Source organism: Pollachius pollachius (assembly GCF_949987615.1).
Source record: "Pollachius pollachius genome assembly, chromosome: 1".
Lineage (NCBI taxonomy): Eukaryota > Metazoa > Chordata > Actinopteri > Gadiformes > Gadidae > Pollachius > Pollachius pollachius.
In genome coordinates this window covers 51,058,026-51,072,813 of record NC_136934.1, presented here as the reverse complement: position 1 = coordinate 51,072,813, position 14,788 = coordinate 51,058,026, and the positions used below count along the sequence as shown (strand labels likewise).

The following is a 14,788-nucleotide window of genomic DNA, read 5'->3' as shown; positions in this document are numbered from 1 at the left end:
GAGGGTGAGACGGTGTTCTCCAGGGGGTGTGAGACATGCTAGAGGGTGAGACGGTGTTCTCCAGGGGGTGTGAGACATGCTAGAGGGTGAGACGTTGGGGTCCAGGGGGGGGTGAGACGGTGTTCTCCAGGGGGTGTGAGACATGCTAGAGGGTGAGACGTTGGGGTCCAGGGGTGTGAGACATGCTGAGAGGGTGAGACAGTGGGGTCCAGGGGTGCGAGACAGGCTCAGGGAGACAGTGTTCTCCAGGGGGTGTGAGACATGCCAGAGGGTGAGACAGTGTTCCACAGGTGGTGTGAGACATGCCAGAGGGTGAGACGGTGTTCTCCAGGTGGTGAGAGTCATGCCAGAGGGTGAGACGGTGTTCTCCAGGGGGTGTGAGACGTGCCAGAGGGTGAGACGGTGTTCTCCAGGGGGTGTGAGACATGCTAGAGGGTGAGACGGTGTTCTCCAGGGGGTGTGAGACGTGCCAGAGGGTGAGACGGTGTTCTCCAGGGGGTGTGAGACATGCTAGAGGGTGAGACGGTGTTCTCCAGGGGGTGTGAGACATGCTAGAGGGTGAGACGTTGGGGTCCAGGGGGGGTGAGACGGTGTTCTCCAGGGGGTGTGAGACATGCTAGAGGGTGAGACGTTGGGGTCCAGGGGTGTGAGACATGCTGAGAGGGTGAGACAGTGGGGTCCAGGGGTGCGAGACAGGCTCAGGGAGACAGTGTTCTCCAGGGGGTGTGAGACATGCCAGAGGGTGAGACAGTGTTCCACAGGTGGTGTGAGACATGCCAGAGGGTGAGACGGTGTTCTCCAGGTGGTGAGAGTCATGCCAGAGGGTGAGACGGTGTTCTCCAGGGGGTGTGAGACGTGCCAGAGGGTGAGACGGTGTTCTCCAGGGGGTGTGAGACGTGCCAGAGGGTGAGACGGTGTTCTCCAGGGGGTGTGAGACGTGCCAGAGGGTGAGACGGTGTTCTCCAGGGGGTGTGAGACATGCCAGAGAGTGAGACGGTGTTCTCCAGGGGGTGTGAGACGTGCCAGAGGGTGAGACGGTGTTCTCCAGGGGGTGTGAGACGTGCCAGAGGGTGAGACGGTGTTCTCCAGGGGGTGTGAGACATGCTAGAGGGTGAGACGTTGGGGTCCAGGGGGGGTGAGACGGTGTTCTCCAGGGGGTGTGAGACATGCTAGAGGGTGAGACGTTGGGGTCCAGGGGTGTGAGACATGCTGAGAGGGTGAGACAGTGGGGTCCAGGGGTGCGAGACAGGCTCAGGGAGACAGTGTTCTCCAGGGGGTGTGAGACATGCCAGAGGGTGAGACGGTGTTCCACAGGTGGTGTGAGACATGCCAGAGGGTGAGACGGTATTCTCCAGGTGGTGAGAGTCATGCCAGAGGGTGAGACGGTGTTCTCCAGGTGGTGAGAGTCATGCCAGAGGGTGAGACGGTGTTCTCCAGGGGGTGTGAGACGTGCCAGAGGGTGAGACGGTGTTCTCCAGGGGGTGTGAGACATGCTAGAGGGTGAGACGGTGTTCTCCAGGTGGTGTGAGACGTGCCAGAGGGTGAGACGGTTTTCTCCAGGGGGTGTGAGACATGCCAGAGGGTGAGACGGTGTTCTCCAGGTGGTGTGAGACGTGCCAGAGGGTGAGACAGTGTTCTCCAGGGGGTGTGAGACGTGCCAGAGGGTGAGACGGTGTTCTCCAGGGGGTGTGAGACATGCTAGAGGGTGAGACGGTGTTCTCCAGGGGGTGTGAGACATGCTAGAGGGTGAGACGGTGTTCTCCAGGGGGTGTGAGACATGCTAGAGGGTGAGACGGTGTTCTCCAGGGGGTGTGAGACATGCTAGAGGGTGAGACGGTGTTCTCCAGGGGGTGTGAGACATGCTAGAGGGTGAGACGTTGGGGTCCAGGGGGTGTGAGACATGCCAGAGGGTGAGACGGTGTTCTCCAGGGGGTGTGAGACATGCTAGAGGGTGAGACGTTGGGGTCCAGGGGGGGTGAGACGGTGTTCTCCAGGGGGTGTGAGACATGCTAGAGGGTGAGACGTTGGGGTCCAGGGGTGTGAGACATGCTGAGAGGGTGAGACAGTGGGGTCCAGGGGTGCGAGACAGGCTCAGGGAGACAGTGTTCTCCAGGGGGTGTGAGACATGCCAGAGGGTGAGACGGTGTTCCACAGGTGGTGTGAGACATGCCAGAGGGTGAGACGGTGTTCTCCAGGTGGTGAGAGTCGTGCCAGAGGGTGAGACGGTGTTCTCCAGGGGGTGTGAGACGTGCCAGAGGGTGAGACGGTGTTCTCCAGGGGGTGTGAGACGTGCCAGAGGGTGAGACGGTATTCTCCAGGGGGTGTGAGACGTGCCAGAGGGTGAGACGGTATTCTCCAGGTGGTGAGAGTCATGCCAGAGGGTGAGACGGTGTTCTCCAGGTGGTGAGAGTCATGCCAGAGGGTGAGACGGTGTTCTCCAGGGGGTGAGAGTCATGCCAGAGGGTGAGACGGTGTTCTCCAGGGGGTGTGAGACGTGCCGGGGGGGTTCCTACCTGCTGAGAGGCCCCGGGTCCCGGACCTCGGCGCTGAGGAAGGGGACGAAGGAGGCGGAGCAGAAGGGGCAGGAGGAGTTGAGGTTGGAGTCGTCCGACGTCCAGCCGGCCATGATGTCCTCGTCGTACACCAGGGAGTTACAGGCGCGGCACAGCGAGCAGCTCGACATCTGCACCTGGAGGAGGCGGGCGCCATGGCAACGCAAGAGGGAGGAGGGAAGGGTCAGTAGTCGTGGTAACCAGCAGTCGAAAGAGATTTCTAAAGTAGGAGAAGTTGCACCGAGGGGAGCTGAATGAGGACGGTGTTTGAGTATAATCTCCAATCCCGGAGCTTCACAGAACATGACGCATGACACGTACCTCTAGCCCCACCCCCTCTTGATTGGCATCCCAGGACCGGCGCAGCGGATAGGTCGGGGTCGGGGTGTCACTCAGGTCGATGTCACTGCCCACGGACAGGGAGCTCTGCAGAGACACCACCGATCACATGTCAGAGGATCAATACGGAAGGAATTAAAGAACGGGGAGAGAGACGACCACACTGACACAAACACTGCATCGTGTCATCGTTTTGAAATTGGGAAAGTCTCGTATCTATGACAACCTAAATATAAGCACCAACTATTAGTGAGTGTCCACCAAGAGACACAGCCAACCACCTTTTAATGTGTGTGTGTGTGTGCGTGCGTGCGTGCGTGCGTGCGCAACAACCTTCTCGACAGAAGTTCAACGTGTCACTACCGAAAGAAACGCAACGCTTCATCCATCCATCGTCCGTTCGTCCGTCCGTCCATCCATCAACAACCCCTCCCTCCCCCCCTCCCCCCTCCCGGTTGACCTCTGACCTCCGAGGTGGCGTTGACCAGCCTCCCCCCTCCCCCCCCCTCCCCCCCCCCCGGTTGACCTCTGACCTCCGAGGTGGCGTTGACCAGCCTCTCCTTGGCCCTCAGCAGCGTCTCGGCCACCTGGGCCTTGCGGGACAGCCTCTGCTCCGACACCCGGCGGACCTCCCCCCCACAACCTCCCCGCCGGTCGTCCACGCTGGCGGCCCTCCTCCCCGAGGAGCGGTGCCGCGTGGGGGTCAGCAGCTGCTGCAGCCTCCCCGCCAGCCCCCCCCGGCTGGGGGACGCCACGTTGTTGGAGTTCTCGTCCAGCTTCCGCGCCCGCCCCCCGCTGGGCTCCCGGCCCGCCCCCGACCTGCAGGGTGGACGGGTGAATGTTTCAGGGTGAATAGAGTGGTGTACAATAAGGGCCTCACATCCACCCGTTCATACACACACATTAAGGGGGACATATTCTACCACCAGGTGTGAGGGTGATTAGCCGCCGTGGGCCGTTTTTGAAAACCGGCCTCTTCTGACATCGCAAGTGGGCGTGTCCACCTGTATGCATGAGGGCGTATTGCCGTCATACATACTCTGATATTTCGAGATTCTCCTCCTCTTGACATTTAAAGCAACAATCTGGTACAGAAAACCGTCATTTGATTATGGATCACGCAAAAGTTAATTTAATCTCCGGTAATTGGTGGTGCTCTGTGACTAGCTGCTGCTTGAGGTCACCTCTGATGTCAGCACGGGTAGTTCTACTCTGCATGTAATGCTCTGGTTGTTGCGCTTCAGCCTGTATATTCTATGCTGTTAGACAGAAGGGAAAACCAGAGGTGAGTGGCCCCCAAGACTCCTGACGTACTCTCTCAAACATCAACAGCAATTCTTTAGCCAACATCAACATCATTTAAATTAGCCAAATCCTCACCAAATAGTTTCCGTCTGACATTTATGTCATTTAATTCCAGCTACATTAGCAGCTATGACCTTAGTGTCTGCTACCTTGTCAATGTTTATTAGCTTCCCCTATTTACAATCGTTGCCAAGATGCAAGCATGAGGTTTCTCTCTAATAATAATGATAATAATAATGCAAATCTTTATTTTTAGAGCAATTTTATCCAACAAAGTGGCTCAAAGTGCCTTACAGAGCATATGATAACGTAACAACAAAGTGCATCAGAGGGAGCCAAACTCCTCAAGTCACAGACGGACCCTAATCCTGCGCAGCGCTGTCATTGGTCGGCAGGGGTCCCCCCAGAAGCCCCCCTCACCTGCCCTCCCTCTCGGCGGGCGGCCAGCTGCCGTCGGCCGTGTCCGCGGGCTCCATCTCCGAGCTGTCCTTGTAGAAGGTGGACAGGCACACCTGGCTGCGCTGCACCAGAACGCCAGCAGGGGGCGGCAGCAGCGACGGAGAGGGGCCCGCGGCCGAGGCCTCGCGGCCCCGCGGAGGCTTCCTGGAGCTGGGGTCGCTGACGCCGTTGGTCCCCGTCCCCGGGGGCCCCGACAGCCTGCAGGGGCCGGACTCTGGGGGGAGGGGGGAGGGGAGGGGAGAGGAGAGGAGAGGGGGCGGGGTCAGTTAGAACCTCCGAGGGTTGTCATGACGACCAGCAGAGTCGGTGGGTACCAAAGGGTTAATGTTTCGAGATTCTCCTCCTCTGACATTTGAAGCAACACTCTGGTAAAAAACAAAAAACGATATTTAATCATGGATTCATGCAAAAGTTCATTGAATCTCTGGGGTAATCGGTGGAATCTGAAGGAGCTCCGATCTGGAATAAACCTCGGTAATTCACTTAGTTGATTTATCGCCGGATGTGAACGTCTTGCGGTAGTCAGCCGACGGTTCCAGCGGATCGCCCCGCCAAAATGTCAAGCAGGGTCACAACGATATTGGATTTAAATATCAGGATTCAAATGAGATTACCACCGGATAAATCAGGACACAGAAGGGAAGGGGGAGGATTAGGCGTGAGCGACAGGGACACTCACTCTCTGCAGCGGCCCTCATGCCGTTCAGGCTGTTGCTCTTCACCAGAGGGCCGGTCAGAGACTCGTGGCTGGAGCTTTCACTCAAACCACTCCAGCTGTTCTGGCGAATCAGGCTGTACTGTGGGCGTGACCTTTGGAGGGAGTCCATTGTGACGTCTGTGAAAAAAAAAACACCAGAAAAAAAAACACCTTCAGTCTTTCTTTAAGAAATGTAAACAGGCTCCACCAGTAAGTGACTGTGGTTGAACTGGGCAGCTCCCAGTGTCCACCAGTACGAGACTGTGGTTGAACTGGGCAGCTCCCAGTGTCCACCAGTAGAAGACTGTGGTTGTACTGGGCAGCTCCCAGTTTTTACCAGTAGAAGACTGCTGTTGCACTGGGCAGTTCCCTGTGTCCACCAGTAGTTCCCAGTGTTCAATGAATGAACTGATGAATATTTGCACCATTATCCATGTTTTCTACTAATAACAACGCCCAACATTTTCTGATGACATCATGCTGACCTGCTTCTGATCCCAGTGAGTTGCTCTTCTGCTGTCGTTTGATTGGCTGCCTGAACTGGGCCACGGCCAATAGGACGTTGCGCAGCTTCGCCCAGCGCAGACGCCCGCCCTGATTGGTGGAGGGCCACTTGCTCTCTAACACTGCCTAGAGAGAGAGAGAGAGAGAGAGAGAGAGAGAGAGAGAGAGAGAGAGAGAGAGAGAGAGAGAGAGAGAGAGAGAGAGAGAGAGAGAGAGAGAGAGAGAGAGAGAGAGAGAGAGAGAGAGAGAGAGAGAGAGAGAGAAAATTTACAAAAACAACCACCAAATCATGAACGCCCAGATGCAGGACCACTTGATTAGAGCAGCATGTTGTAGCAGCCTCAGAGGGCCAGACCATAATATTCTCATTAGGTCTGGAGTGTCTGTCGAGGGGCGTCGTCAGTCCAATCCTAACCCGATTGGATTGGCTCCAGCCAGTCTGACCATGACATTAGTGTTTCAGAGGTAAACTCCTTCAGCGAATGTTGCTGCTGGACTTCCCACTTTCAAATAAAACTAATTCCAAAGCAGCCTAAATATTCTTATATTAGATAAGCCGTTGGGGAAATGTCCAAAATGGCGCTGCCTGGTTCCCTCTGGTTCAATGATTGGGAGACATTTTTGTTGTTGTTGTGTGGGCGTACTTTATAGTGAAAATGTACTTCATTGTAATGTGTCTTACCATTTTGTAGTATGCGTATGTGATACGTTGTTGTAGTAAGTGTATTTGATACGTTGTTGTAGTAAGCGTATTGGATACCTTGTTGTAGTAAGGGTATTTGATGCCTTGTTATAGTAAGGGTATTTGATACCTTGTTGTAGTAAGGGTATTGGATACCTTGTTGTAGTAAGGGTATTTGATGCCTTGTTATAGTAAGGGTATTGGATACCTTGTTGTAGTAAGGGTATTTGATGCCTTGTTATAGTAAGTGTATTTGATACCTCGTTGTAGTGTATGTGATACCTTGTTGTAGTGTATGTGATACCTTGTTATAATAAGTGTATTTGATACATCGTTGTGTATGTGATACCTTGTTATAGTGTATTTGATACCTTGTTTGAGTAGGTGTATTTGATAGCTTGTTATAGTGTATTCGATACCTTGTTTTAGTAGGTGTATTTGATACCTTGTTGGAGTGTATTTGATAACTTGTTGTAGTAGACGTATGTGATGGTGTATGTGATACCTTGTTGTAGTAGGCATATGTGATAGTGTATTTGATACCTTGTTGTAGTGTACTTGATACCTTGTTGTAGTAGGCGTATGTGATGGTGTATTTGATACCTCGTTGTAGTAGGCGTATGATGGTGTTCTTGATAACTTGTTGTAGTAGGCGTATGTGATGGTGTACTTCATACCTTGTTGTAGTAGGCCCATGTGATGGTGTATTTGATACCTCGTTGTAGTAGGCGTATGATGGTGTATTTGATACCTTGTTGTAGTAGGCGTATGTGATGGTGTATTTGATACCTTGTTGTAGTAGGCGTATGTGATGGTGTACTTCATACCTTGTTGTAGTAGGCGTATGTGATGGTGTATTTGATACCTTGTTGTAGTAGGCGTATGTGATGGTGTATTTGATACCTCGTTGTAGTAGGCGTATGATGGTGTATTTGATACCTCGTTGTAGTAGGCGTATGATGGTATATTTGATACCTCGTTGTAGTAGGTGTATGTGATAGTGTATTTGATACCTCGTTGTAGTAGGCGTATGATGGTGTATTCGATACCTCGTTGTAGTAGGCGTATGATGGTGTATTTGATACCCCGTTGTAGTAGGCGTATGATGGTGTATTTGATACCTTGTTGTAGTAGGCGTATGTGATGTGTATTTAATACCTCGTTGTAGTAGGAGTATGTGATGGTGTACTTCATACCTTGTTGTAGTAGGCCCATGTGATGGTGTTGGGGGTGACTCCAGCCTTCTTCATCTCCAGTAGAACTCTGACGGCCAGGACCGGCTGTCCGTACTGACCACAGAGCTGCATCAAGATACGGTAACACACCTGCAACACACACGTACATATTCAGATTTGTGTGTCACAGACGACGTACAGCACCGTAAAGTTATTCGAAAGAAAGAATATAAGAATATGCAAAGACCTACTAAAGATGTATGATTGACAAAAACGATATCCATTAATGTATTTATATGTTAAAATGAAACGCTGATGGTTAAAGGGGTAGTTCGGGATTTTGGACATAGGGCCTGATTCCCAAGTTAGCCTCTGCGTTTTTATTATTGGAGACAGTTTAACACATTTCATTCAGTCCTTCTAGTTGCAGAGTTCTAGAACTTTTTGAGGGTCTACTTTCTCAGCAGCAGCGGAATTTAACCTAGGTATCAGTCCGCCGCTGCCGTAGCCTACTACCAGGAATATACCACTGCTGCTGAGACACAGCAAGCCCCTCAAAATGTAATGCAATGCAAGGTTGGTTTTATTTCTAACATTATTCTATCAACACAGACATTTACATCGACCGTCTGGCGTTCTAGTTGATTTGCCTCGGGTGTACTGTGGAGTGGGTAAGACTGTTTTATCAGCAGGCTAGTATTGCCCGTTGCCGTGCGCTAGCCTAGCACGAGCGAACTCTGCAACTAGAAGGACTGAATGAAATGTGTTGATAACTGTCTCTAATGATAGCCAAGGCTAACTTGGGAATCAGGCCCTATGTCCAAAATCCCGAACTACCCCTTTAAATTAGTTACCACTATCATTAGTGGTAACTAATCCTACATCAAAGACCTCGCGTTCAAAGTGTTCCGGTGTCAACGGCCGTTCACAGACTCTCAGGTCTAACACCGCAAACCGGCAGGGGGGGGGCGCCCGGCGCTGACGTAGCGCGGTCGCCGTGGTGACCCTCACCTCGTCGGGCAGCACCACCTTGCGGTTCTCCATGTGCTTCAGCACGTCGTAGGCCGTGTGCAGCGCGCGCACCTTGGCGCCCTCGGCCCGCACGAAGGTGGGCAGGTAGAGGAACCACAGGCCGTAGCAGTGGCCCAGCAGGCACTTGGACCACATGTCGGGCACCGTCGAGTACTTCTGGGCCCGCTTCTGGGCCACCTTGATCTCCTGGGGGGGGGGGGGGGGGGTTGGTTAGGGTCAGGTAGGCAGGCTAACACCGCCGTCCTGCACATTGGAATTATATTTTTTATTTTTATATTTTTTATGATCATTTATTTACATTTTTTCTGATATCATTTATTGTTATAATTTTTGCAATCAATTTATTTTTTATTATTATTTATTTTTTATTATTATTTTATTTCTATATTATTTATTTGTATAATTTTTATCTATTTTTTATTATTATTTATTATTATAATTTCCTTATTATTAGACTTTATTTTCATCCCGAAGGAGATCGAGAATTCTGCATTCAACCAATCTAAATTTACGGTAAGATAATTCTAAAGTCTCTGGCACCCATTCATTATAGTAAGGCTCGTCTGCATGTCGAGCAGGAGAAGCTATGAACCTCAGGCACAAGGACAGAGTGAACGACGAGCCAATCCTGTACCTGTTTGGTCCGTCTAGGGGCGGGGCTACTGGGCGCGCTCCGATTAGCCGGGAGGCGGAGCTGGTCCTGGGGCCGGTCGAAGAGCTCGGTCCTCAGAACGGGGAAGGTCTCGTAACTATGACAACATAAACATAATCATCAAAATGTATGTGTGTGTGTGTGTGTGTGTGTGTGTGTGTGTGTGTCGTTCTTTACATGTGTATGTGTATGAGGCTCATACACATGTAAATAACACATGCATCTATTAGCGTGTGTGGTTCTTTACGTGTGTGTGTGTGTGTGTGTGTGTGTGTGTGGTTCTATGTGTGTGTGTGGGGTTCTATGTTTGTGTGTGTGTGTGGTTCTATGTGTGTGTTGTTCTGTGTGTGTGTGTGGTTCTATACATGTGTGTGGTTCTATGTGCGTGTGTGGTCCTGTGTGTGTGTGTGTGCGTGTGGTTCTATGTGCGTGTGTGGTTCTATGTTTTAGTGTGGTTTCATGTTTGCGTGTGTGTGTGGTTCTATACGTGTGTGTGTGTGTGTGTGGCTCTATGTGTGTGTGGTTCTATACGTGCGTGTGTGTGTGTGGTTCTTTGTGTGTGTGGTTCTATGCTACCTGTAGAGGGCGGGGCACTCGGAGCCGTCTGCCTGCTGGGGCTCCTCGGGGGGCATGATGAACACGGTGTGCTCCCCCCCGTGGGACTCGTCCAGGTCGATCAGACGCACCTCCTCCGGCCGCTCCACGTCCACCTGAGACACACCGCCACCAGGGGGCACTAGTGAGACCTCCACCGCTAACTAGCTAGGTAATAACAGACAACTAGGGAGTTAGCTTCTTCTCCACGTCCACCTGAGACACACCGCCAGCAGGGGGCACTAGTGAGACCACCACCGCTAACTAGCTAGGTAATAACAGACAACTAGGGAGTTAGCTTCTTCTCCAAGTCCACCTGAGACACACCGCCACCAGGGGGCACTAGTGAGACCACCACCGCTAACTAGCTCCATTAAAATATACATTGTTGTTTCTCGCTCTTCTGACAAATGTACTCATTGAAAGTTGCTTTGGATAAAAGCGTCTGATAAATGCCCTAGATGTAAATGTCAATGTTAAAAAAGTGTAGATACCGAACCAACTATTAACTTAACATCCAGCTGGTTAACCAACCAATAAACACGACACCAAAGACTAGTTATCATCCAATAACCGGCTAGCGTTTCTCTGAACACCAGGCCAGGTTGGAGATGTTTTGAGGTCAGGGTCGGGGCTGGACTTCTGCGCTGACCTTCTGGACGCACTCGTCGAAGAACTCCAGGCAGACGTGGCCGTCGCTGACGAAGGAGCACTCCTCGATGAACTGGGTGAACATCTGGGTCCGCGTCAGCTGGATGTAGAACTTCTGCTGGGTCCGGTCCCGCGACTTCAGGAACCCTGCAGGGCGGAACGGAACATCATAACAACAATGTTCCCGTCATCATTTCTTCAATGATTTAGTTACATTTGAAATCTATGACTATGAATTTTGACGAGATGGATGAACTTTCACTGTCTGATTGCAAAATGGGCAACTTTACATTTTCTTATTTGGCATTTTACGTGCTTTGGATTTATGTACTTTACCAATGCCAATAGAGCACTTTGAATTGGAGAGAGAGCGAGAGAAAGCCAGAATGCCTGAGACAGACAGAGAATCTATTGAGCGCAAACAAACAGTCCCTCTCTCTACCCACCCCCACTCCTCTGCCCCTCCCTCTCTCTCCGCCCACTCTCCTCTCCCCCCTCTCCTTCCCCTCCCTCTGTCTCCTATCCCCCGCCTCTCTCTCCCTTCTCTACCCCCTCCCTCTCCTTTCCCCCTCTCTCTCCCCTCTCCCCCCATCCCATCCTCCAACCCAGAGGCCAGTGTTGCCCCCCGACGCACCCTGCAGGTTGAAGAGGGAGCTGCAGTCGTAGGTGCTGTCGGAGGGGGCCTGGGTGATGGGCAGCAGGAAGCTGCGGTACCCCCGCAGCACCGCGCTCATGAAGTGCAGGAAGGCCTCCTGGATCTCCAGCTCCAGCTGCTTCTGCCGCCGGTAGATCTGGTCGTAGTCCGTGAGCAGGAACTCCAGCGTCGCCTCCTCCTGGCCCGGAGTGCAGACTGCAGCCAGGAGGGGGCGACAGAGAGCAGAGGGTCAGTGAAGGACACACTGGGGGGGAGTGGGAGGCCACAGGGGTGAAAGGTCGTAGCGGGGGTTAAAGGTCAGAGGTCGTAGCGGGGATGGGGGGTGAAAGGTCCTAGCGGGTGGGGGGCAGGGGATGGGTCAGCGGTTAGGGGGTTTGACTTCCATCCAAAAGGATCTGGGTTAGATGATGATTTTTGACCTCCGGTGAAGGTCACTCACTCTGTTCCAGGGTTTTGTGCAGGTTGGTCAGGGAGTTGAAGAGAATCTTGCCGGGCTTTCTGGGAAAGGATCGCCACGACAACGGCTTCTTGTCCTCCGTTCTGATAGACAAGATGAGGAGGGGAGAGAGCCGGGGTTAGGGTCGCAGCATTGCAAGTCATGTGCTCCTAGACAGAGATTCATGCTGAAGTAGAGTTGACCGTAAACATAGTGCTCACTTTGAAATATATCACATTACAGAAGCAAGAAACACTCAACGTAGTTTCATCTGTACCACCCTGTCTGTGTACTAGGGAACACGGACCAGCAATAAGGGGACCAGGGGTGTGTCAACCAGCAACGTGGGGCCAGGGATGTGTGTGGAGCAGGAGGGTTTATGCCTACCATGTGGGGACCAAGGGTGTGTAAAGCTACCATGTGGGGACCAGCACTGTGTAAAGATGCAGTGTGGGGACCAGGGGTGTGTAAAACTACCATGTGGGGACCAGCAGTGTGTAAAGCTACAGTGTGGGGACCAAGGGTGTGTAAAGCTACCATGTGGGGACCAGCACTATGTAAAGATACAGTGTGGGGACCAGGAGTGTGTAAAACTACCATGTGGGGACCAGCAGTGTATAAAGCTACAGTGTGGGGACCAGGGGTGTGTAAACCAGCATGGTGTAAACCAGCGGTGTGTAAACCAGGGTTGTGTAAACCAGGGGTGTGTAAACCAGTGGTGTGTAAAGCTGCAATGTGTAAACCAGCAGTGTTAAAACCAGCACTGTGTACCCAGCGGTGTGTAAACCAGCAGTGTGTAAACCAGCTTTGTGTGAACCAGCAGTATGTGAACCAGCTTTGCGGGGACCAGCTTTGTGGGGACCAGCTTTGTGGGGACCAGCTTTGTGGGGACGAGAGTTGTAGAGACCAGCTTTGTGGGGACCAGCTTTGTGGGGACCAGGGTTGTAGAGACCAGCTTTGTGGGGACCAGGGTTGTAGGGACCAGCTTTGTGGGGACCAGGGTTGTGGGGACCAGGTGGTGGGGACCAGGTTTGTGGGGACCAGCTTTGTGGGGACAAGGTTGTGGGGACCAGGTTTGTGGGGACCAGGGTTGTAGGGACCAGCTTTGTGGGGACCAGGGTTGTGGGGACCAGGTTTGTGGGGACTCACTGGAAGATGGTGTTGGTGTCCAGGTCCACACAGACAACGTCGGGGGGCGGGTCGTGCTGGTCGAAGTAGCTGGAGTGGACCCCCACAATGAAGGGCATGGGCGCCAGCAGCACGTCGGCCATCTGGAGCGGACACAGCGGGATGTAGGGGCAGGGCCAGCGCAGTGGGAAGGTCATCTGGAGGACACGCACAGCGGACCCTTCATCATGTTATACAGAGACACGATCATCATCTTCATCACTGTAATCATTATTACACAGAGACACATCATCATCACCTTCATCATATTATACAGAGGCACAGACATCATCATCGTCTTCATCACAACATCTAGAAGCACACACATCATCATCATCATCATCGTCATTATCCAGAGGCACAAACACCACATCATCATCATCATCTTAATTATTATACAGACATGATCTTCATCATGGTCACCTTCCTCATTATTATCCAGAGGCACCAACATCATCATCTTCATCATGTTATACAGACACACTAACATCTTCACCATCATCATCGTCACCTTCATCACATTATCCAGAGGCACCAACATCGTCATCTTCATCATGTTATACAGACACACTAACATCTTCACCATCATCATCGTCACCTTCATCACATTATCCAGAGGCACCAACGTCATCATCTTCATCATGTTATACAGACACACTAACATCTTCACCATCATCATCGTCACCTTCATCACATTATCCAGAGGCACCAACATCATCCTCTTCATCATGTTATACAGACACACTAACATCTTCACCATCATCATCGTCACCTTCATCACATTATCCAGAGGCACCATCACATCATCATCTCCAGGAAGGTGATTTAGAGCGATATAAACATAATGATGTGTGTCTATCTGTGAGTGTGCGTACATCATAGTGTGTGTATTTGCGTGTATGTGCGTGTGTGAGTGTGTATATGCGGGGTGGTGCGTGCCTGAGTGTGTGCGTGTCTTAATGTGTGTCTGTGGGTGGTATGTGTGTATCTGGGCGGGTCTCAGTGTGAGTGTGTATGTGTGCGGGTGGTGTGTGCATGTCTCAGTGTGTGTGTATGCGGGCGGGTGGCGTGTGCTTTAGTGTGTGTGTGTGTGTGTGTGTCTCAGTGTGTATGTGTGTTGGTGGTGTGTGCTTTAGTGTGTGTGTGTGTGTGTGTCTCAGTGTGTATGTGGGCGGGTGGCGTGTGTATCTGGGTTTGTCTGAGTGTGTGTGTGTGTGAGTGTTTTGTGTGCGTCTGTGGTCGGGGGGTGTGTGCCTTAGTATGTGTGTGTGTGTGTGTGTCTGCGGGTGGTGCGGTCGGGCGGTGCTGTCCTTACGGAGACCAGCGCCTCGCTGACGGAGGTCAGCACGTCGGGCCGCAGCGAGTGCAGCAGCAGCTTGTGCTCGGTGAGCGCGGCCAGCAGCAGGATGCAGGCGTTCTCCGGGCCCAGGTTCTGGAGCAGCTTCAGGAAGCTGGCCCCGCTGGGGGGGGAAGGGGGGGGGGGGGGGGGGGGGGGGGGGGGGGGAGAGAGGAGGGAGAGGAGGGGGGAGGGAGAGAGGAGGGGGGGAGGGAGAGAGGAGGAGGGAGAGAGGAGGGAGAGGAGGGGGGGAGGGAGAGAGGAGGGAGAGGAGGGGGGAGGGAGAGAGGAGGGAGAGGAGGGGGGAGGGAGAGAGGAGGGGGGGAGGGAGAGAGGAGGAGGGAGAGGAGGGGAGGAGGGAGAGGAGGGGGGGAGGGAGAGAGGAGGGAGAGGAGGGGGGGAGGGAGAGAGGAGGGAGAGGAGGGGGGAGGGAGAGAGGAGGGGGGAGGGAGAGAGGAGGAGGGAGAGAGGAGGGAGAGAGGAGGGGGGGAGAGAGGGGGAGGAGAGAGGAGGAGGGAGAGAGGAGGGAGAGGAGGGGGGGAGGGAGAGAGG

The 14,788-nt window shown here is 52.8% G+C and overlaps 1 protein-coding gene across 3 annotated transcripts in view; it reads right to left on the bottom strand.

Annotated features, from left to right (window-relative positions):
- Positions 1–2,502: 2,502 nt before the first annotated feature.
- The window catches only part of dennd4b (DENN/MADD domain containing 4B), a 35,055-nt gene continuing 22,769 nt past the window's right edge, over positions 2,503–14,788 (bottom strand). For all 3 annotated transcript variants that reach the window (XM_079747697.1, XM_079747698.1, XM_079747699.1), the window contains 15 exons: positions 14,216–14,360; positions 12,883–13,058; positions 11,737–11,837; positions 11,277–11,492; positions 10,644–10,789; positions 9,974–10,107; positions 9,380–9,494; positions 8,725–8,931; positions 7,735–7,863; positions 5,838–5,982; positions 5,335–5,490; positions 4,617–4,869; positions 3,425–3,710; positions 2,874–2,978; positions 2,503–2,689 (listed from right to left, as the gene is read on the bottom strand). In XM_079747697.1, coding sequence (XP_079603823.1) covers positions 2,510–2,689; positions 2,874–2,978; positions 3,425–3,710; positions 4,617–4,869; positions 5,335–5,490; positions 5,838–5,982; positions 7,735–7,863; positions 8,725–8,931; positions 9,380–9,494; positions 9,974–10,107; positions 10,644–10,789; positions 11,277–11,492; positions 11,737–11,837; positions 12,883–13,058; positions 14,216–14,360 — 2,494 coding nt within the window. In that variant the 3' untranslated portion in view covers positions 2,503–2,509. The remainder of the gene's footprint in view (positions 2,690–2,873; positions 2,979–3,424; positions 3,711–4,616; positions 4,870–5,334; positions 5,491–5,837; positions 5,983–7,734; positions 7,864–8,724; positions 8,932–9,379; positions 9,495–9,973; positions 10,108–10,643; positions 10,790–11,276; positions 11,493–11,736; positions 11,838–12,882; positions 13,059–14,215; positions 14,361–14,788) is intronic.